At 45.7% G+C, this 24,100-nt stretch overlaps 1 protein-coding gene across 1 annotated transcript in view; it reads left to right on the top strand.

Moving 5' to 3' along the window:
- ttll7 (tubulin tyrosine ligase-like family, member 7) overlaps positions 1-24,100 on the top strand; it is a 127,344-nt gene that overhangs the window by 25,220 nt on the left and 78,024 nt on the right. Inside the window, exons 4-7 of the mRNA XM_084163033.1 lie at positions 15,062-15,129; positions 15,293-15,451; positions 21,135-21,357; positions 22,232-22,396. Of these exons, the coding sequence (XP_084019159.1) occupies positions 15,062-15,129; positions 15,293-15,451; positions 21,135-21,357; positions 22,232-22,396 (615 nt within the window). The remainder of the gene's footprint in view (positions 1-15,061; positions 15,130-15,292; positions 15,452-21,134; positions 21,358-22,231; positions 22,397-24,100) is intronic.

The following is a 24,100-nucleotide window of genomic DNA, read 5'->3' as shown; positions in this document are numbered from 1 at the left end:
CACCGGTGGAGCGGACTGCTCTGGCTCCGGAGTGGAGCCGCTGACCGGAGCAGGATCAGGCACCGGTGGAAGGGGCATGGGCCATACCGGACAGGACAAACGCACCACTGGTCTGGTGCAAGGAGCAGGCATGGGCCGGACTGGACTAGGAACACGCACCACTGGCTTGGTGCGAGGAGAAGGAACAGGCCGGGCCAGACTGGCGACGCGCACCACTGTCTTGGTGCGAGGAGCAGGAACAGGCCGGGCCGGACTGGCGACGCGCACCACTGGCCTGGTGCGAGGAGCAGGAACAGGCCGGGCCGGACTGGCGACGCACACCACTGGCTTGGTGCGAGGAGCAGGAACAGGCCGGGCCGGACATGGCTATTCGCTCCGCCTGGGCACGCTGTTTGGTCCTCGTTTGGTGGGATCTTCTGTCACATTAGTTGAATGACGGGTCAGACCAAGGCACAGCGTGATGTATGTACATGTTTATTAACTTATAAACACAACGACAAAACAACAACCGAAACGTGAAGTCCAAGCTAGAAAACACACCATACCCTACACGGAACAAGATCCCACAACTACACAGTGCCAATAGGCTGCCTAAGTATGAACCCCAATCAGAGACAACGAGCGACAGCTGCCTCTGATTGGGAACCACACCGGCCAACATAGATCTATACATACTAGAATACAACATAGAATATATACAACAAGGAATATACACACCCTGACTCAACATATACGAATCCCCTGAGTCAGGGCGTGACAATGACAGGTGATGTGAGAACAATGAACTAACAGGTGATGTGAGAACAACGAACTAACCGCATTAGTGTTGGGGAAGCTACTCTGAAAATATAGTTTACCAAGGTACCAATTACTTCACACTAGAAGAAGTTAAGCTGCTCTAATGCTACCATTAAGAAAATTATAGGTTTCTTACTATAGTACTTACTTTAGTTACTTTGAAAAGTAGTTCACTACATCCAAACTACTTAGTGATAAATTATCATATCTAAACCTGAAATGTCATAGACTACAAATTGCAAGAACACATGTTAAGAGAATGTGCAATTTAGCCTATTAAAAACAAAAACTATGTTTCAAGTGAGAATTAGGCAGGTCTTATGCCGTAAAATAAAGGAAATTCTTGCTTACTTCACCGATATTTAGGGGTTCACAGCAAAGCTGAGAAACCTATTGTTATTTTTAGATTATTTTTTCCTTGACATGGTCAAACAACTCAAGCATACACTGAGTATACAAAACATTAAGAACACCTGGTCTTTACATTACATAGACTGACCAGGCAAATCCAGGTGAAAGCTATGATCCGTTATTGATGTCACTTGTTAAATCCACTTCAATCAGTGTAGATGAAGGGGAGGAGTCAGGTTAAAGAAGGACTTTTAAGCCTTGAGACAACTGAGACATGGATTGTGTATGTGTGCCATTCAGAGGGTGAATGGGCAAGACAAAATATTTAAGAGCCTTTGCATGGGGTATGGTAGTAGGTTCCAGTCACACCAGTTTGTGTCAAGAACTGCAACGCTGCTGGGTTTTTCACACTCAACAGTTTCCCATGTGTATTAAGAATGGTCCACCACCCAAAGGACATCCAGCCAACTTGACACTACTGTGCATTGGAGTCAACATGGGCCGGCATCCCTGTGGAACGCTTTCGATACCTTGTAGAATCCATGTCCCGACGAATTGAGGCTGTTCTGAGGAAAAGGGGGCGGGGTTCAACTCAGTATTAGGAAGGTGTTCCTAATGTTTGGTATACTCAGTGTAGATTGGTAACTTTATTTCTAATTTGGCACACAGAACTAGAGGCCATGAGTAACTTGGTCAAAAAGAATGCAGCTGATTGGCCTATAGGCAGGGCTGTTATAATCGGTCTCACTAAAACCCTCATCCGCCACCCCATTTGACCTAGAGACTTGACATTTAAAATGTAGGTGTCTTTCCTCATGCTGAACAAATTTGCCTCAAGGACCCATCAGGATAGATTTTCCTCCATCATGGACTTTTTGGAAAACCTTTGAAAAACATATTCTAATGTATTATAGGTCCAAATAACACCAAATTTGGTATGTAAGCCCATGGTACATATTTTATCTTAGTTTGAGAAAAGCTAAGGGATAGGGTTACGGTTAGCACTAGCAGTTAGCTACATACTTCTCCAGTCCTACCAATCAAATGGAGAGATGCAGAGAACAAGGTGAAGCAATTGTACCAATTGTATTTAGATTGTCATTGTGGAGACACCTATTGGATAAATGTGGCAACTCCTCTCTAGTGTTTGAGTGATCATTGATCAAAGTGGTTGAGTGATCATTGGGCTAAATTATTTTGCTAGATCTGGCAACGCTGGAACCTTGTGACACACAGCTCTACTTCGTTTCCACACAAATGTTGCTTTTCCCATTGTCATTACATACAACACATCTTGTAAAACAATTGTAGTTCCAATCCTTTAAGACCATCATTGGCTTACCTGTGAATAAGTGACCAACCTCGCTTGGTCAAGCCCAGGGATCAGCCAGGGTTGCCCCCTGTTGCTTGCATGGTTTTATGACCCTTTAGTGCTGTCGTGGCACAACAGGTGAGAGCGGCCACGGTCAGACAAGGTGAGCGCCTCAGCAGCAGCCAATGTACCATGAGGGGAGCAGGAAGAAGCTTTGATTTTACTTTAACTCGTTTTAACTAGTTTTCTTGGTTCAACCACCCCGGCCCAGTGCTGCATAAACACTGCTCTGCTTCGTCATCCGTCACAAGCCCGAGAAGAGGAGATGGAGGGGAGGTTTGGAGACAGGGCATGTCAGGGTCCCTGCTGTGTCCCCGGGCTCCTCCAATACAACAGCCTTGTCAGCTCACTTGAAGAGTGTGCCGGCCTGTCACAGTGCCAGTCACTTTAAAATGGCTGACCTCTCTCTCTCTCTCTCTCTCTCTCTCTCTCTCTCTCTCTCTCTCTCTCTCTCTCTCTCTCTCTCTCTCTCTCTCTCTCTCTCTCTCTCTCTCTCTCTCTCTCTCTCTCTCTCTCTCTCTCTCTCTCTCTCTCTCTCTCTCTCTCTCTCTCTCTCTCTCTCTCTCTCTCTTCAAATCAAATTGTATTTGTCACATGCTAACAGTGAAAAGCTTACTCACTGGCCCTTCCCAACAATGCAGAGAAATAATGGAAAAATAATAACACAATGAGTAACGATAACTTGGCTATATACACGGAGTACCAGTACCGAGTCGTTGTGCAGGGGTACGAGGTAATTGAGGTAGATATGTACATATAGGTAGGGATAAAGTGACTAGGCAACAGGATAGATAATAAACAGTAACAGAGTCAAAAGAGTTCAAAGCAGATAGTCCAGGTATCTATTGGTTAACTATCTAACTAACTATTTAGCAGTCTTATGGCTTGGGGGTAGAAGCTGTTCAGGGTCCTGTTGGTTCCAGACTTCATGCATCGGTACTGCTTGCCGTATGGTAGTAGAGAGAACAGTCTATGACTTGGGTGGCTAGAGTCTTTGACAATTTTTAGGGCCTTCCTCTGACACCTCCTGGATGGCAGGGAGCTCGGCCCCAGTGATGTACTGGGCCGTACACACTACCCTCTGTAGCGCTTTGCTGTTGGATGCCAAGCAGTTGCCATACCAAGCTGTGATGCAGCCAGTCAATATGCTCTTAGTGGTGCAACTGTATAACTTGTTGAGGATCTGATGGCCCATGCCAAATCTTTTCAGCCTCCTGAGGGGGAAGAGGCGTTGTCGTGCCGTCTTCATGACTGTGTTGGTGTGTGTGGACCATGATCATTCCTTAGTGATGTGGACACAGAGGAACTTGAAGCTCTTGACCTGCACCACTACAGCCCCGTCGATGTGAATGGGGGTATGCTGGGCCCTCCGTTTTCTGTAGTCCACGATCAGCTTCTTTGTCTTGCTGATGTCAATTAAAATTCAATATCTTTATTGGCATGGGAAACATATGTTTACATTGCCAAAGCAAGTGAAATAGACAATAAACAAAAGGGAAATAAACAAGGGGAATAAACTATTAGAAATTAACAGGAAACATTTCAAATGTAATAATATTGTCTATGTACAGCGTTGTAATAATGCGCAAATAGTTGAAGTACGAAAGGGAAAATAAATAAAGAGATAACTATAGGTTGTATTTACAGTGGTGTTTGTGCTCCACTGGTTGCCCTTTTCTTGTGGCAACAGGTCACAAATATTGCTGCTGTGATGGCACACTTTGGTATTTCATTTAATAGAAATGGGAGTTTATCAAAATTTGATTTGTTTTCAAATTCTTTGTGGCCTGTGTAATCTGAGAGAAATATATGTCTCTAATATGGTCATACATTTTGCAGGAGGTTAGAAAGTGCAGCTGGGTTTCCACCTCATTTTGTGGGCAGTGTGCAAATAGCCTGTCTTCTTTTGAGTGCCAGGTCTGTCTATGGCGGTCTCTCTCGATAGTAAGGCCATGCTCACATAGTCTGTACATAGCTTTTCTTAATTTTGGGTCTGTGACACTCTGGCTCTAGGACTTGTATATGTGAGCCAGGGTGTATCTCATTTGGTGGTGTTGGGGATGGGTGAGTTTCATTTTGTTTGTATTTAGTGGTGATTGGTTAATGACTCCCAATCGGAGGTAACGAGTGTCAGCTGTCGGCTCGTTATCTCTGATTGGGAGCCATATATATTCTGTGTGTTTTCACCTTTGTTTTGTGGGTTATTGTTTCTGTGTTGCTGTTAGTCTGTATCAGTATTTTGAACTTCACGTATCGTCATTTGTTGTTTTCTTCGTGGTTGCTTTATTTAATAAAGTCATCATGTTCACTCCACGCGCTGCGTATTGGTCCGCTCCTTCAGACGATCGTGACAGAATAACCCACCATAAAAGGACCAAGCAGCGTAACAAGCGGCAACAGGACCTACCTACACAGGAGTTATGGACGCCTCCTAAGGATTTTTGGACATGGGAGGAGATTCGGGCTGGAAAGGGTCCTTGGGCACAACCGGAGGAATATCACCGCCCTCGTGAAGAGCTGGAGGCAGCCAAAGCCGAGAGGAGGTGGTACGAGGAGGCAGCGCGAAGGCGAGGCTGGAAGCCCGTGGAAGAGAGGCAACCCCAAGAAATTTTTGGGGGGGGGCACATGGCTTGGGCGACGGAGCAGCAGGAGGCTGCCACAGGGAGAAAAGGAGAGAAGGCTAACGGAGTACGGGAGTCATTGGCGAGTAGAAGGAGGGAAGTTGTTGTGGCACGGCATGAGAGACTGAAGTGTGTTACCAGTCCGGTCCGGCCCGTTCCTGATCCCCAGTTAAGGCCAGTGGTGTGTGTTCCCGGTACGGACCGGCCTGTTCCTACTCCACGCACCAGGTCCACGATGTGCGTCGCCAGCCCGGCCCGGCCTGTTCCTGCTCCACGCACGAAGCCTACGGGGTGCGTCGCCAGCCGGCCAGAGTCTGCCGTCTGCCCAACGGCGCCTGAACTGGCCGTCTGCCCAACGGCGCCTGAACTGGCCGTCTGCCCAACGGCGCCTGAACTGGCCGTCTGCCCAACGGCGCCTGAACTGGCCGTCTGCCCAACGGCGCTGGAACTGCCCGTCTGCCCTAGGGCGTCTGAACTGCCCGTCTGCCAAGCGCTGCATAAGCCGCCCGTCTGTACTGAGCCTGCAAAGCCGCCCGTCTGCCATGAGCCTTCAGAGCCGTCCGCCAGATCGGAGCCGCTAGAGCCTTCCGCCAGACAGGAGCCGCTAGAGCCTTCCGCCAGACAGAATCATACACTTGCTATGGAATCAGCAGGAGCCGACGCAGCCCATACTAGACTGGAAGCTCAGGTTCGGGACCAGAAAGAGCAGCTCCTGCAGATGGGAGCCGCCCTGCTGGAGGTGATGACTGCAATCCGAGGCTGGGGTCCGCCTCCACCGCCAGCCGCCCAGCCAGCACCATCAGCCAGCCATGAGCAGCCAGATCCGTCAGCCAGCCATGAGCAGCCAGATCTGTCAACCAGCCATGAGCAGCCAGACCCGTCAGCCAGCCATGAGCAGCCAGATCCGTCAGCCAGCCATGAGCAGCCAGATCCGTCAGCCAGCCATGAGCAGCCAGACCCGTCAGCCAGCCATGAGCAGCCAGATCCGTCAGCCAGCCATGAGCAGCCAGATCTGTCAGCCAGCCATGAGCAGCCAGATCCGTCAGCCAGCCATGAGCAGCCAGATCCGTCAGCCAGCCAGGATCCGCCAGAGCCGTCCAGCCAGGATCCGCCAGAGTCGTCCAGCCAGGATCCGCCAGAGCCGTCTAGCCAGGATCCGCCAGAGCCGTCCAGCCAGGATCCGCCAGAGCCGTCCAGCCAGGATCCGCCAGAGCCGTCCAGCCAGGATCCGCCAGAGCCGTCCAGCCAGGATCCGCCAGAGCCGTCCAGCCAGGATCCGCCAGAGCCGTCCAGCCAGGATCCGCCAGAGCCGTCCAGCCAGGATCCGCCAGAGCCGTCCAGCCTGGATCCGCCAGAGCCGTCCCGCCGGGATCCGCCAGAGCCGTCCCGCCGGGATCCGCCAGAGCCGTCCCGCCGGGATCCGCCAGAGCCGTCCCGCCGGGATCCGCCAGAGCCGTCCCGCCGGGATCCGCCAGAGCCGTCCCGCCGGGATCCGCCAGAGCCGTCCCGCCAGGATCCGCCAGAGCCGTCCCGCCAGGATCCGCGAGAGCCAGCCAGCCAGGATCCGCCATCTAGTCAGGTGCTGCCCCTTAGGCCGATGCTGCCCCTTAGTCCGGTGTTGCCCCTTAGTCCAGGTGGGGTTAGTTGGAGGGTGGTCATTGGGAGGAGGCTACCGAAGCAGGTTGTGACTGTGGTGGGGTGGGGATCACGACCGGGGCCAGAACCGCCACCATGGACAGACGCCCACCCAGACCCTCCCCTAGTCCTGATGTTGGTGCGCCCGGAGTTCGCACCTTTAGGGGGGGGTACTGTGACACTCTGGCTCTAGGACTTGTATATGTGAGCCAGGGTGTATCTCATTTGGTGGTGTTGGGGATGGGTGAGTTTCATTTTGTTTGTATTTAGTGGTGATTGGTTAATGACTCCCAATCGGAGGTAACGAGTGTCAGCTGTCGGCTCGTTATCTCTGATTGGGAGCCATATATATTCTGTGTGTTTTCACCTTTGTTTTGTGGGTTATTGTTTCTGTGTTGCTGTTAGTCTGTATCAGTATTTTGAACTTCACGTATCGTCATTTGTTGTTTTCTTCGTGGTTGCTTTATTTAATAAAGTCATCATGTTCACTCCACGCGCTGCGTATTGGTCCGCTCCTTCAGACGATCGTGACAGGGTCAGTCACAGTGGTCAGGTATTATGCTACTGTGTATTCTCTGTTTAGGGCCAAGTAACATTCCAGTTTGCAGTTTTTTAGTTGATTATTTTCAATGTGTCAAGTAATTATATTTTTGTTTTCTCATGATTTGACTGGGTCTAATTGTGTTGCTCTCCTGGGGCTCTGTGGGATCTGTTTGTGTTAGTGAACAGAGTCCCAGCACGAGCTCTTCTCTAGGTTCATCTCTCTGTAGGTGAGGGCTTTGTAATGGAAGGTTTGAGTTCCTTTTAGGTGCTTGTAGAATTTAATTGCTATTTTCTGGATTTTGATCATTCGTGGGAATCGTCCTAATTCTGCTCTGCATGCATTATTTGGTGTTTTACGCTGTACACTGAGGATGTTTTTGCAGAATTCTGCATGCAGAGTCTCAGTTTGGTGTTTGTCCCATTTTGTGAATTCTTGGTTGGTGAGTGGACCCCAGACCTCACATCCATATATGGCAATGGGGTTCTATAACTGATTCAAGTATTTTTATCCAGATTCTGGGATGTCAAATTCTATGTTCCTTTTGGTGGCGTAGAAGGCCCTTCTTGCCTTGTCTCTCAGATCGTTCACAGCTTTGTGGAAGTTACCTGAATTGCTGATGTTTAGGCCGCGGTATAGTAGGTATAGTTTTTTGTGTCTTAGGTGGAATTTGTATTTGTGGTCCTGGCAACTGGACCTTTTTTGGAACACCATTATTTTTGTCTTACTGAGATTAACTGTCAGGGCCTAAGTCTGACAGAATCTGTGCAGAAGATCTAGGCGCTGCTCTAGGTCCTTAGTTGGAGACAGAAGCTCTCTCTCTCTCTCTCTCTCTTGCTCTATGTGTAAGTGCTGTGCTGTTGAATGTCCTTTTCTATAAGCATGCTGAAAGTTTGTTGTAAAATAGCATTGTATCTGGTCAAACACTATTTTTTCCAATAGTTTACTAAGGGTTGGTAACAGGCTAATTGGTCGGCTGTTTGAGCCAGTAAAGGGGGCTTTACTATTCTTAGGTAGCGGAATTTACATTTACATTTACGTCATTTAGCAGACGCTCTTATCCAGAGCGACTTACAAATTGGTGCATTCACCTTTATAGCCAGTGGGATAACCACTTTACAATATGTTTTTTTCTTTCTTTGGGGTGGGGTAAGGGGGGTAGAAGGATTACTTTATCCTATCCCAGGTATTCCTTAAAGAGGTGGGGTTTCAAGTGTCTCCGGAAGGTGGTGAGTGACTCCGCTGTCCTGGCGTCGTGAGGGAGCTTGTTCCACCATTGGGGTGCCAGAGCAGCGAACAGTTTTGACTGGGCTGAGCGGGAACTGACTGGGCTGAGCGGGAGGTGGATGAACGCAATGCCCTCGTTTGGGTGTAGGGACTGATCAGAGCCTGAAGGTATGGAGGTGCCGTTCCCCTCACAGCTCCCTAGGCAAGCACCATGGTCTTGTAGCAGATGCAAGCTTCAACTGGAAGCCAATGGAGTGTGCGGAGGAGCGGGGTGACGTGAGAGAACTTGGGAAGGTTGAACACCAGACGGGCTGCGGCATTCTGGATGAGTTGTAGGGGTTTAATGGCACAGGCAGGGAGCCCAGCCAACAGCGAGTTGCAGTAATCCAGACGGGAGATGACAAGTGCCTGGATTAGGACCTGTGCCGCTTCCTGTGTAAGGCAGGGTCGTACTCTCCGAATGTTGTAGAGCATGAACCTACAGGATCGGGTCACTGCCTTGATGTTAGCGGAGAACGACAGGGTGTTGTCCAGGGTCACACCAAGGCTCTTCGCACTCTGGGAGGAGGACACAACGGAGTTGTCAACCGTAATGGCGAGATTATGGAACGGGCAGTCCTTCCCCGGGAGGAAGAGCAGCTCCGTCTTGCCGAGGTTCAGCTTGAGGTGGTGATCCGTTATCCACACTGATATGTCTGCTAGACATGCAGAGATGTGATTCGCCACCTGGTTATCAGAAGGGGGAAAGGAGAAGATTAGTTGTGTGTCGTCTACGTAGCAATGATAGGAGAGGCCATGTGAGGATATGACAGAGCCAAGTGACTTGGTGTATAGCGAGAATAGTAGAGGGCCTAGAACTGAGCCCTGGGGGACACCAGTGGTGAGAGCACGTGGTGAAGGTCATTCTGAGAGAGATAGCAAGAGAGTTGGCTAAAGACGGCACGCTCAAGAGTTTTGGAGAGAAAAGAAAGAAGGGATCAAATCAAATCAAATCAAATCAAATTTTATTGGTCACATGCGCCGAATACAACAGGTGCAGACATTACAGTGAAATGCTTACTTACAGCCCTTAACCAACAGTGCATTTATTTTAAACAAAAAAGTAAGAATAAAACAACAACAAAAAAGTGTTGAGAAAAAAAGAGCAGAAGTAAAATAAAGTGACAGTAGGGAGGCTATATATACAGTAAAATAAAGTGACAGTAGGGAGGCTATATATACAGGGGGGTACCGTTGCATAGTCAATGTGCGGGGGCACCGGCTAGTTGAGGTAGTTGAGGTAATATGTACATGTGGGTAGAGTTAAAGTGACTATGCATAAATACTTAACAGAGTAGCAGCAGCGTAAAAAGGATGGGGTGGGGGGGCAGTGCAAATAGTCCGGGTAGCCATGATTAGCTGTTCAGGAGTCTTATGGCTTGGGGGTAGAAGCTGTTGAGAAGTCTTTTGGACCTAGACTTGGCACTCCGGTACCGCTTGCCGTGCGGTAGCAGAGAGAACAGTCTATGACTAGGGTGGCTGGAGTCTTTGACAATTTTGAGGGCCTTCCTCTGACACCGCCTGGTATAGAGGTCCTGGATGGCAGGGAGCTTTGCCCCAGTGATGTACTGGGCCGTACGCACTACCCTCTGTAGTGCCTTGCGGTCAGAGGCCAAGCAGTTGCCATACCAGGCGGTGATGCAACCAGTCAGGATGCTCTCGATGGTGCAGCTGTAGAATTTTTTGAGGATCTGAGGACCCATGCCAAATCTTTTTAGTCTCCTGAGGGGGAATAGGCTACTGGTCTGTAGTTGTTGACATCGGAGGGATCGAGTGTTGGTTTTTTGAGAAGGGGTGCAACTCTCGCTCTCTTGAAGACGGAAGGGACATAGCCAGCGGTCAAGGATGAGTTGATGAGCGAGGTGAGGTAAGGGAGAAGGTCACCGGAGATGGTCTGGAGAAGAGAGGAGGGGATAGGGTCAAGCGGGCAGGTTGTTGGGCGGCCGGCCGTCACAAGTCGCAAGATTTCATCTGGAGAGAGAGGGGAGAAAGAAGTCAAAGCATAGGGTAGGGCAGTGTGAGCAGGACCAGCAGTGTCATTTGACTTAACAAACAAGGATCGGATGTCATCAACCTTCTTTTCAAAATGGTTGACGAAGTCATCCACAGAGGGGGAGGAGGATTCAGCAGGGAGGAGAAGGTGGCAAAGAGCTTCCTAGGGTTAGAGGCAGATGCTTGGAATTTAGAGTGGTAGAAAGTGGCTTTAGCAGCAGAAACAGATGAATAAAATGTAGAGAGGAGGGAGTGAAAATATGCCAGGTCCGCAGGGAGTCTAGTTTTCCTCCATTTCCGCTCGGCTGCCCGGAGCCCTGTTCTGTGAGCTCGCAATGAGTCGTCAAGCCACGGAGCAGGAGGGGAGGACCGAGCCGGCCGGGAGGATAGGGGACATAGAGAGTCAAAGGATGCAGAAAGGGAGGAGAGGAGGATTGAGGAGGCCGAATCAGGAGATTGGAGAGAGAAGGATTGAGCAGAGGGAAGAGATGATAGGATGGAAGAGGAGAGAGTAGCGGGAGAGAGAGAGCGAAGGTTGCGACGGCGCATTACCATCTGAGTAGGGGCAGAGTGAGTAGTGTTGGAGGAGAGCGAGAGAGAAAAGGATACAAAGTAGTGGTCGGAGACATGGAGGGGAGTTGCAGTGAGATTAGTAGAAGAACAGCATCTAGTAAAGATGAGGTCAAGCGTATTGCCTGCCTTGTGAGTGGGGGGGGGGGATGGTGAGAGGGTGAGGTCAAAAGAGGAGAGGGTACTCCTGAGTGGCGCAGTGGTCTAAGGCACTGCATCGCAGTGCTAACTGTGCCACTAGAGATCCTGGTTCGAATCCAGGCTCTGTCGCAGCCGGCCGCGACCGGGAGACTCATGGGCGGCGCACAATTGGCCCAGCGTCGTCCAGGGTAGGGGAGGGAATGGCCGGCAGGGATGTAGCTCAGTTGATAGAGCATGGCGTTTGCAATGCCAGGGTTGTGGGTTCGATTCCCATGGGGGGCCAGTATAAAAAAATATGTATTCACTAACTGTAAGTCGCTCTGGATAAGAGCGTCTGCTAAATGACTAAAATGTAAATGTAAAAAATGAGAGGAGTGGAAAGAAGGAGGCAGAGAGAAATGAGTCAAAGGTAGACGTAGGGAGGTTGAAGTCACCCAGAACTGTGAGGGGTGAGCCATCCTCAGGAAAGGAACTTATCAAGGTGTCAAGCTCATTGATGAACTCTCCAAGGGAACCTGGAGGGCGATAAATGACAAGGATGTTAAGCTTGAATGGGCTAGTGACTGTGACAGCATCGAATTCAAATGAGGAGATAGACAGATGGGTCAGGGGAAAAAGAGAGAAAGTCCACTTGGGTGAGATGAGGATTCCTGTGCCACCACCCCGCTGACCAGATGCTCTCGGGGTATGCAAGAACACATGGTCAGACGAGGAGAGAGCAGTAGGAGTAGCAGTGTTTTCAGTGGTAATCCATGTTTCCGTCAGCGCCAAGAAGTCGAGGGACTGGAGGGTAGCATAGGCTGAGATGAACTCTGCCTTGTTGGCCGCAGAACGGCAGTTCCAGAGGCTGCCGGAGACCTGGAACTCCACGTGGGTCGTGCGTGCAGGGACCACCAGGTTAGAGAGGCAGCATCCACGCGGTGTGAGGCATTTGTATAGCCTCTGCGGAGAGGAGAGAACAGGGATAGACAGAGGCATAGTTGACAGGCTTCAGAAAATGGCTACAATAATGCAAAGGAGATCAGAATGAAATGAACTAAACATCTGGGAAAGCGAGAGAGTGGGGCCTCCCTCACTTACGTTTCACTGAAACACCCAAATATAACTCTCCCAACTTCCACCTCAGAAACTATAATTGTTGTAAACTACAGCGGTTCAATGTTTTCTAGGAATAGACTAACTTTGTTTATTTGTGGTCCTCTGTAGCTCAACTGGTAGAGCACGGCGCTTGTAACGCCAAGGTAGTGGGTTCGATCCCCGGGACCACCCATACACAAAAATGTATGCACGCATGACTGTAAGTCGCTTTGGATAAAAGCGTCTGCTAAATGGCATATTATTTATTCAGCTAGCTAACTTGGTACAGTATTCTTCCGTGAAAACCGTCCAGGGCACCTAGTCATATGACGCCACAGCCAACTAGCATGCCGGGCTCCAACAACATGGTTTAGCACCAATACTCGGCCACAACAAACCACCAGTGTGTCAACACGCCAAGCAGATCCTTCGTGTCCGTGTCTAACGTTGTGGGTTAGTCCCGACAGCTTGAGCGAGTCCGTCGTCAACTTATTCAGCCAGTTAGTTAGCTAGAATAGTTAGCATACTAGCTAGCCATTGCTTTCTGCCAACGAAGAAACCCGTCCTCCCACGGCACGAACACACAGAGAGAGCCAAGCTAACATTAACTAGTCACCCATGTCCCGAATTCCCTTGAACGACTCTGGCTACCAGTATGTAAAAACAAAACACAAATGTAGGCTATAACTTACTCCTAGCAGCTACTGTTAGCTTGCCAAGTGCAAAGCTAGCCACTGAATCGATTCAGCCAGTTCGCGTCTGTTCGCTAGGTTGTTCCAGCTATTGTTTAGTAGCTATCCAGGTAGCAACAAGCTAGCTACATTTCAAGCACAGTAGCTACTTACTACCTAACGTTAACGCTTCAGACAATGAGGTTAGAAAAACAGCTGAATGGTAGGCATTATTGTATGTAATTATTGTAGGCAGCTAGCTGGCGTAATTACAGGTACTCTCAAGCGTGAAACAACTATCCACAGTTGATAATAGTTACCAGTAGCCACCCGCTAGCTAGTCCAGGTAGTGGGTTAGCTAGCCTTGTGCTTCACCGGGCTCAGCCGAATACAATACCTAAGATAATTACATACAATAACCCACGATAACTACCTACAATACCTAACTACAATCTAACTACATAGTTTAAGCTTTACTCGACACCAATAAAGCCATATAAGCCAAGCTTACCTCCCGCCAGACAGAGACACAACCTCACCCGACGACGACCCTCCAAGCCTGGAGGTACACACATTATAGTAGGCTTAAATTGAAAATATGGCAAATAGGAGTGGCAATATCGTCCGCTATTATCCTCAGCAATTTTTATTCAGTTTAGTCACATGATTTCTCAATTTGCAATACATTTGCCAATCGGTTGTGCTTTCTCTTGAGTGGGCAGCCTGATGACAGCCAGTCAATATTTAAATCACCCAGAAAGTATACCTCTCTATTGATATCACATACATTATCAAGCATTTCACACATGTTATCCAGATACTGACTGTTAGGACTTGGTGGTCTATAGCAGCTTCCCACCAGAATTGGCTTTAGGTGAGGCAGATTAACCTGTAGCCATATTACTTCAACAGTATTTAACATGAGATCCTCTCTAATCTTCACAGGAATGTGGTTCTGTATATAAACAGCAACATCTCCACCATTGGCATTTCTATATTTTCTGTAAATGTTATAACCTTGTATTGCTACCACTGTATCATCAAAGGTATTATCTAAGTTAGTTTCAGAGAAAGTCAGAATATGAATGTCATCTGTTACTAGCAAATTATTGATTTCATGAACCTTGTTTCTTAAGCTACATATGTTAACGTGGGCTATTTTGAGCACTTTTCTTCTGGGATGCTTACTTGTTTTTATTGCTTTACTGGGAAGCTTAGCAGCAGTAGATGTGCTCATGTTCTTTATGTTAGTGCACGGTGAGCTGCACGCAGTGAACGTTACTTCTGTAGGTATGCTTCAAATGTCTCTCTGTGGAAATTAGAAGTATCACTACATACTTTACATAGCTAGGATGATTCGACTTTCAGATGCAATAGTCTCATAAGCTTACAACAGAAAAAAAGAAGCCCTGAACAATCAGTTTTGATTTTCACTCATGAAGCCTCTCACATGCACAGCTTTCAGCCTAATTGTGAGATTTCTTCCAAATCTCAGAGCCCCTAGTTACATCTGTCTCATACGGATAATCACAGATTCCTTTCACACACGTGTTCGTGTTAATTTTTTTCATTCCTTCTTTCTCTCGTTCTGTGATTTACTTGGAAAGTTTGCTGTCAAGCTGCAGTTCATACGAGCCTAATTAACACCCCTGTTCAGCCTCATTTGGTCAAAGAATACAGAAAACCCTGGCTTTTTTCTCTCTCCCACATTCAAAGCAATTCATTCACCTGTCACTGCCTACAATTGCAGGAGCTCCGATGCACAACCAATTACCTTGCCCCTTGGAGTAGAGATTGATCGACTTTTTTTGTTTTAAATTAAAAACGATGGGGTAAACCAAATAAAGATTAAGAAAGGTCTCACAGTCACCTTTTGTTTTGAGTCCGTAATTGGGCATAAAATGTCAGAACATTGTAATCTCACATCAGGGTTTTCTCTTTAATGTTTCAATTTTTGGGCGAGGTTGGAGGTGAACGGCGCAATGGCCTCAAAAACATTATTATGTCTGCATCTCTTTTTCTGTAGAAAATTAACCATTTCCCTGGGATGGGGGAGATTTGCCGGAAAGACTGTTTGGCAAGGAATATGTCCAAGTAAGTGCTTTTTCTGTAATTTTAACACCACTAATTTGGTTACCAGTTAGTAATTGGCTAAGCATTATACAAAGCTTTGTGGTTTATTATATAAACAATTTTACAGCAAATATATTTATTCCTCTTATTGTCCCTGCTCCCTTTCTCTTCTCCCCGCACACAGAATGATCAAGAGCCAGCCTCAGGAGTACAGCTTTATTCCCAAAACGTGGATCTTCCCCGCCGAGTACACCCAGTTTCAGAACTATGTGAAGGAGCTGCGGCGGAAACGCAAGCAGAAGACGTTTATCGTCAAACCTGCCAACGGAGCCATGGGTCACGGGTAGGTCAAGGGTGGAGGGTGAGGATGGATTGCCTCGGGCCGTTACAAGTGACTGACTGACTAACTGACTGAGAGAAAGATAATGGGGAGAGTGTGAGAGAGATGGCCCTGACATAAGCGTGGAAATAATAACGTGCCAGGACCTCAATTATGTAATTCAGTGGAACGACTAAAGCCATTCTCATAGCAGGCCTCGTTTTCAACTCTCCATACATAAATCAGTGGATAGCGAGGACGCGGCCGGGGCCCTGGCAAGTCCATTCCCTGAAGTTCCCTGCATGTGATTGTTGAATCACCACAGATCACCACGGAGATCGGGTCAGACTAGAAATAGACCCAGCTGCCCAGGGCTGCTTCTGTCTCTCCTTCAGAAGGCAATGACAGCCATTTCAGGCGAAATGCAGGGTCGTTATCATTTGGCACCAAACGCAAGAAGACGGCCTGGAACAAGGTGGTACTTGGACTTGTCCAATAACAAACATACCTATTCATTGTCTTTTGCAAAACGTTTTAAAAGTTTTATGTTGCTGCACAAATGATCAAGGCCCAGGTCAATCACAAAGTCCAAAGGGTCTTTCAAGTATGTTGTGTAAAAAGTATTAGCCTAGTATTATTGCCCACCATTGCAATGATGTAAGACAAGAGTTGGCTTCAGCACAGACAGTATGGCTACGAGGCTACACTTTTTTTTTTTTATTATCTCTGATTCCTTTGGTACGCATTATTTCCGGCACTATGTAGACAATGTATAGGCTGTTTTTCAGGGTCTTGTAGTATTGTAAAGCCTTGAAAATAAGCCTTTTCAGCCTTGTAGTATTCTAAGGGAGCTTAGGCTGTATTTTGACTTTGCACCAATAGATGGAGGTATTGAAGTGCGTATAACACGTGTGTATTGGCCCACACTCATTTCTGTTTGTCCTTGTGGGATATGAGCAATACTTATGGCCCCATGCTACAGTCAGTAAGCCCTTATTTATTAAAAAATAAAAGCCGGCAACGGCTGAATTATTGCAATACATTAAGAAAGTGAAAGATGATGAGATTAGCTCGGCCATTTGGAGGGGGATGCGAGAGATTTAGATTTGAGAAACGCACAGCGTGACGCAGGAAATTAAGTTATATCTTCCCCAGTAATTTATTTTCAGTCGGAGAACTAAATGAAGTTATTGTTTGTGTCTGAACCGAAGCTTGTTAAAAAGTGTTGGGCTTAAACACAAGATCCCCACTGGTGCCAAATTAAACCCAGCAAAAGTGGGTTTTGATTACTTGACATGTGCGCTCATCAATCATGTCGTCTAATCTATAACCGCTCCAGCTACAAATACTTTTTAACCCTGTCCACATCATCTATCTTTCTATCAAAGTTATACCACTGACTCTTCAGATCTTCTTGATACTTTAGACCTATATTGAAGAAAAATATAAAACGCAACATGTAAAGTGTTGGTCCCATGTTTCATGAGCTGAAATAAAAGATCCCAGAAAACTTCCTTACGCACAAACAGCTTATTTCTCTCAAATTTTGTGGACAAATTTGTTTACATCCCTGTTAGTGAGCATTTCTCATTTGCCAAGATAATCCATCCACCTGACAGGTGTGGCATATCAAGAAGCTGATTAAACAGCATGATCATTACACAGGATCACCTCGTGCTGGGGACAATAAAATCAATTTAGTCACACAGCACAATGCCTTCAGATGTCTCAAGTTTTGAGGGAGCGTGCAATTGGCATGCTGACTGCAGGAATGTCCACCAGAGCTGTTGCCAGAGAATTGAATGTTCATTTCTCTACCATAAGCTGCCTCCAACGTCGTGTTAGAGAATTTGGCAGTATGTCTAACCGGCCTCACAACCGAAAACCACATGTAACCACACCAGTCCAGGACCTCCACATCCGGCTTCTTCACCTGTGGGATCATCTGAGACCAGCCACCCGGACAGCTGATGAAATGTGTATTTGTATTTATTATGGATCCCCATTAACTCTTCCTGGGGTCCAGCAAAATTAAGGCAGTTATACAGTTTAAAAACATTACAATACATTCATAACAGATTTCACAACATATAAAGTGTGTGCCCTCAGGCCTCTACTCTACTACCACATATCTATAACACAAAATCCATGTGTACATGTGTGTATAGTGCGTATGTTATCATGTGTTTGTATGCATGTGTCTATGTTTGTGTTGCTTCACAGTCCCCACTGTTCCATAAGGTGTATTTTTATCTGTTTTTTAAATCTAATTTTACTGCTGGCATGAGTTACTTGATGTGGAATAGAGTTCCATGTAGTCATGGCTCTATGTAGTACTGTGCGCCTCCCATAGTCTGTTCTGGACTTGGGGACTGTGAAGAGACCTCTGGTGGCATGTCTTGTGGGGTATGCATGGGTGTCCGAGCTGTGTGCCAGTAGTTCAAACAGACAGCTCGGTGCATTCAACATGTCAATACCTCTCACAAATACAAGTAGTTTGAGCCAGGAGAGATTGACATGCATATTATTAATGTTCGCTCTCTGTGTACATCCAAGGGCCAGCCGTGCTGCCCTGTTCTGAGCCAATTGCAATTTTCCTAAGTCCCTCTTTGTGGCACCTGACCACACGACTGAACAGTAGTCCAGGTGCGACAAAACTAGGGCCTGTAGGACCTGCCTTGTTGATAGTGCTGTTAAGAATGCAGAGCAGCGCTTTATTATAGACAGATTTCTCCCCATCCTAGCTACTGTTGTATCAATATGTTTTGTAATAAAGCCCTTTTATGGGGAAAAACTCATTCTGATTGGCTGGGCCTGGCTCCCCAGAGGGTGCGCCCCTGCTCAGTCATGTGAAATCCATAGATTAGGGCCTAATTCATTTATTTCAAAAGACAGATTTCCTAACTGTCTATGGATAATTTATAAAGCCAGGCACATTTAACAGTTAGGCTGTTGATTATAGACCTAATAAAGTTGGGGTTTCTTCTCTCATCACTTTTCTTAGACAATTAAGGCAAGGGTTGTTTTCTCATCTCCTAACTCAACTGCTGCCTCCGCCGCATTGTACTCAACACCAATATGCTGGGTAACTTTGCTGTTATGCACATAGCAACATTGTTTAGGAAAAGGCGCCAATTCAACAGCACACTGATGTTTCAGAACCACGGATAGCGACCACTATCCAATGAGGGAGAAAGCGCATTTGTTATAAAATAATATTATTTTTATTAGTGTTGCACCATTGTTCTTATGTAATATAACCATATACAATTTCAGTAGCACATGTCTTAGGATGGCCTCCACAATGGATTACTCCACTCAGACAGGCGAGAATCAGGCAGGTGTCTTGTACACCATTACATTTTTTTACAAATATATATATATATACTGCTCGACTAAGGAAATGTCGGTCGACCAACAGCCTATCGACCAAACAATAGACCAGTATACTAAATGGGGTCAGCCCTAGCCTATACCATACCTGTATTCCCTTGGATGTGATCAGGCCAACATTAGAAAACCTTGTATAAACAAGGTTTCCTCGTTTTCCTCTTGTGGCTTAGTGCCACCAAACCACCTATAAGGTCCTACAGCCTCCATCCAGGCCAAAGCTTCTGTCTACCCCAGACCTGGGCAGAAAATAGTTATATTTTGTAGTTTATTTGAAAATACCAACTTTTCAAATACTCGAGGTCATCGAATATAGAGTTTCAACCGGTTTCAACTAAAGGTTATTATTTTCTTTGATATTCAAATACAGGTCTCAGAAAAACAAATAATATTAGAAAATATTTTGAATACCTCACAGAAAAGGTATTTGAATATATGCAAGTTAGTTGAAAACAAAACAAATACTTATTTGATGGCTGCCAAATATTTGATGAAGAACCAACAATTACAACAGGCAGTTGAATTGTGGCCCTCTGTAGCTCAGCTGGTAGAGCACGGCGCTTGTAACGCCAAGGTAGTGGGTTCGATTCCCAGGACCACCCATACACTAAAAAAATTTATGCACGCATGACTGTAAGTCGCTTTGGATAAAAGTGTCTGCTAAATGGCTTATTATTATTATTAATTAGTCTAAATATATGATCATGAGCACATGGTTTGGAGGGCTATCATATATGAATCTTAATATATAGTCTAGAATTAAATACCTGAGGGACATGGAATCATCTCAACATTAGAGTGGACCACTCTTGCAGTTTCAAAATTGAGACAAGGTAATTTAGTAACACTTGACATCAAGTTCTTATACATGTGTAGCAACTTTGTGATTGATTACTACAATAGTAACATTGTTCTTACATAGGACTTTGGAATTGCTTTACAATTGCATAATAATCGAGTTAATACATACAAGTCACTATTCCTCTTACGTAGTTGCAAAAACTCAGCTCATTGCTATGCAATTAAAATGCAATTACCAAAGTATTATGTAACAACATGCTAATAAAATGTTGTTCCAAAAGTAATTAAAGTGTTATTGCACAGGCACAATAACAGATTAATGTGAAGTGTTCCTAAGAATGCTAACAGTAATAACATTTGGCTATTAACTGTGGAAAGGAAACTAAATATTCAAAAACTGCCTTCTTGAATCAACTACAGCCAAGGTAGATGGAAAATCATGTTAATTTGTATTCTGAGTAAACTATCTCTTTAAAGATGGTATAGGGTGTGTTTGAAACAAGATGAGCAAAGAGGTTCAAAGTTGTTTTTGCTAAGCTTTCAGCTTTCTGTTTGCAATGTTTTCAAATGGCTTTTAATTTCTCTGTAGTATTTTCAGGTATCATAAAATGAATTGCAGCTTTCAACCTTTTCAGTGGCATGTTGAAAGACTCATACAGTATTTGAGCGTCACAAGTTATTTATTGTTAACTGTACAAAATATAATTGGTTGATTGGTTTGACTTGATTATCTACACCAGGGGCAATGGACATCCAGGAGAATGGACATTTAAAAATGTTCAGATATAAATGTATCATGTAGATCAAATATGATCTACTGTCAGATAGATTGGAATAGTATAGGAAACAATTATTTACTTTCCACAAAGCATATTTAAAACTATAATTATCCCAAGTCTGGTCTACTCCCATGAAACAAAAAGGTGGGGGGGATGCACCAATATGTAACCAATTTAGCTCTGAGTGCTGGTGATATGTTTTACCCTGGACCAAGTTTTCTTGTTTGGAAAACACCCTCACCCCCACTCAATGGCCGCAAGTCAGACTAACTGGGGGGAACTGCAGCCTGCATACTATAACCCCTGAGTGCCAGTGACAAGAGACCAAAGCAAATAAATTATAGCAGAGGTTGAAATGGGCAAGCGTGTCCTTTCCTATTAACCTGCACATAGTCAGAGGCCGTGGAACAGCATTTGATGTCGTTTACTGCTCCCAAGGATGGACTGTTTGCTTTGACAAAAAATGTAAATCTTACAATCCTCTCCAGATGCTGCACTTGTGCTCATACAGGCTTTCATTTGAGTTATTCGTAGGACTTTGTGTGTCTGTATATTTGTGTAGAGCACTTGTAAACCGGAGCATTAGTGAAAGAGATTTGGCCTTGCCTTTTCTTTGTAGTCATTCATATAGAGCATATTTTCTGTTTCCAAATTCTCAATACACTTGAGCTTTTGAAGCTACTTCAATAAAAGTAGTGAGAGACATAAAGTTATTTATGTTGTTGTTCTTCTGTCAGGATCTCCTTGATACGAAACTGTGAAAAGCTACCGGCTCAAGCTCAAGACCACTTCATAGTGCAGGAGTACCTAGACAAACCGTTCCTAATGGAGGGCTACAAGTTTGACCTCAGGATCTACATCCTTGTAACGTCCTGTGACCCTCTACGCATCTTCCTCTACAACGACGGCCTCGTCAGGATGGGCACAGAGAAATACCACGCGCCCAACGAGGCTAACCTGGTGAGTGTGAAATACACACACGGGGATGCACATGCACACAGGCAAATACACAGACACACACACACACACACACTACACTACACTACACTACACTACACTACACTATAAAGGGCCTATGGTGCCATTTTCCGACTGCCAGCCTGCTATCAGGGAATATAGTGGCCATGGCATTACTGCCATTTAGGCAGGGATGTCTTGTCTTCTTGTTTGAGATATAGCCCAACTACAAATGGCATTGGTCTTAGTAGCAACCTTTTTTTTTGTCATTATACTTTTATCATTGGCTGTATGAACAAAGCATATAAAGAGACAAAATATATAGGACATACTGTATTTGTAACAATATGCAGGGTTAAACAATTAAAAGCAAAAGGGGTGAGTAAGAACTACAGCAGTGTAGCAAACATTTTGTTAACTCTGACCCGGGTCCGTATGTGTCAATCTTAAGAATCAGTTTGGCTTTTTAGGTCACAATGAATATGATTTAGATGTACAGAGGGGATCTTATCCTATATCAGCACTTCTACTCTGAAATGCTTGATACATACGGCCCCTGAACTAGGGATTTCAATGTGCCCCCACACATTGACTCGGTACCGGTACCCCCTGGATATAGCCTCGCTATTGTTATTTTTACTGCTGCGTTTTAACTATTTGTTACTTTTATTTCGTATTATTTTATATTGGATTTTTTGTGATTGTTTTTGGTATTCTTTCTTAAAACTGCATTGTTGGTTAAGGGCTTGTAAGTAAGCATTTCACTGTAAGGTCTACACCTGTTGTATTCGGCGCATGTGACAAATAACATTTGATTTGATTTTGATTTGATTTGAAACGATTCAATCGTTCATTAAACCCCTTCCTCTCTCCACAGAGCCAGCTGTACATGCATCTAACAAACTACTCCGTCAACAAACACAACGAGAACTTCGAGAGGGACGAGACGGCAGACAAAGGCAGCAAGAGGTCCATTGGTTGGTTCACTGAGTTCCTGCGCATGAACGATTACGACGTGGCCAAGTTCTGGGGGGATGTTTCCGTAAGTGTGAGCACACGTGAATGCGTGCACACACACACACACACACACACACACACACACACACACACACACACACACACACACACACACACACACTGAGCATCCGCGTACCATTCCAGTTTCGGCCAAGGTTTGAAGACTTTTGTTATGACAGGGATTCAACGACCTCCAGGCTTGTTTGGCTTTTGGATGGGCGAAACAAAACAAGTGGAGGCGTCTCTTGGAAGTCTCACTTCCTCGTTCTGCTCGCGGTTTGTCCATCCAAACACCTTTCTCCAGTTTCTTTCATCTTGTCTGAATTGAGGCGTTTGTATGGTTTGCGTTCTCTCTTAAATTTCTCTCCCTCTCTTTTTCTCTCACTCTCTCTGACCTTGGTGCAGCTGTTTCTCAACTCCTCCCATAATCATCTCTCCACTGTATACCCCTCAATGACTGGTATATGGGAACTCCCTCTAGCCCATGCATACACCAATCCAATGCTTTCAAATTTGTAGGTAGTAAAGAACGAGTGCACACTTCAGGAGAAAGGAGAGATTATTGGGACACACCCTTACTCTATCCATCTCTCCTCTCGGTGCCCCGCTGTTGTTGTGTCCAACATTTTCATGTATCACCTCTCATAACCTCTTGCTCTCTCATCTCTCCCCAAAACGCTTACTTTTTTCTGTCAGTCTGTTCTGCTGACACCTCCGCTTCAGATGTTTCATCCCTCCACTTCTCCCTCTTGATCCTCTTTACCTCCCTCTCCTTCCCTCTGTAGTGACATGATGCTGTGCTGTTGATGAGAACATTGTCAACATCAGATATAAATTCCCGCTGTGCCCATAGAAGAGGAAGCAATGTGAATTATATTGTGCTTACTGAATGAAGTAAAGTGAACCATCCATTACCAGCTTTACTGATTGAACCTACCGTATCAACTACATTAGGACAGTCACATATCCACGGAAGTTGTGTCAGAGTACTTCCAGTGACTCCATGGAGGGTTGTGTCTGTCCTAATATGGACACGGTATCGGCTAGTTAGTTACTGTATCCTCGGTGCACAAGCTCAACAAGACACTGGCCGCTTTTCTCTCTTCTAGAGACTTCACTCTGCCATCTACTACCTTCTTGCTCTTCACACTGCAATTCACATACTCATATTCTCTCTGTTCACATACGGTATTCTCTCACTGCCTGCTTCCTTTCAACCATCCTTCGTAGGCTTTTTTTTTTTACGAATCTGACCATCTCGATTCTCTTTCACTCCCTGTCAAGGACAGAGATGTTATTAAAAAGGCAGGATTCAAACTCGAGAAACATGCATGTAATTTACATTTTCGTGTAAATCTCTTGTTGACATCGATGCATAATTTATACGAAAGTTTGAGTTATGCGCTGGATTCTGAAGTTACTATAGGATTTGACCTGAAGATGTTAACAATCGTGCCGGGCTGGTCTAGTGCTAGTGCTGCCGCCCCTGGACCACATATGCCCCTGGAGGCAGCGGTTCGATCCCCCGTTTCTCCACTCACTTTCTGCACTCCCTCTCTCATCTATCTCTTAAAATGTTCAGGTCAAATCCTATAGTAACTTCAGAATATACAGTGCATTCGGAAAGTTTTCAAACCCCTTGACTTTTTCCACAATTTGTTACGTTACAGCCTTATTCTAAAATTGATGAAATAGTTTTTCCCCCTCATTAATCTACACACAATACCAC

This window comes from Coregonus lavaretus, assembly GCF_964263955.1.
Source record: "Coregonus lavaretus genome assembly, chromosome: 6".
Classification (NCBI taxonomy): domain Eukaryota; kingdom Metazoa; phylum Chordata; class Actinopteri; order Salmoniformes; family Salmonidae; genus Coregonus; species Coregonus lavaretus.
This window is presented reverse-complemented; position numbering and strand designations above follow the sequence as displayed.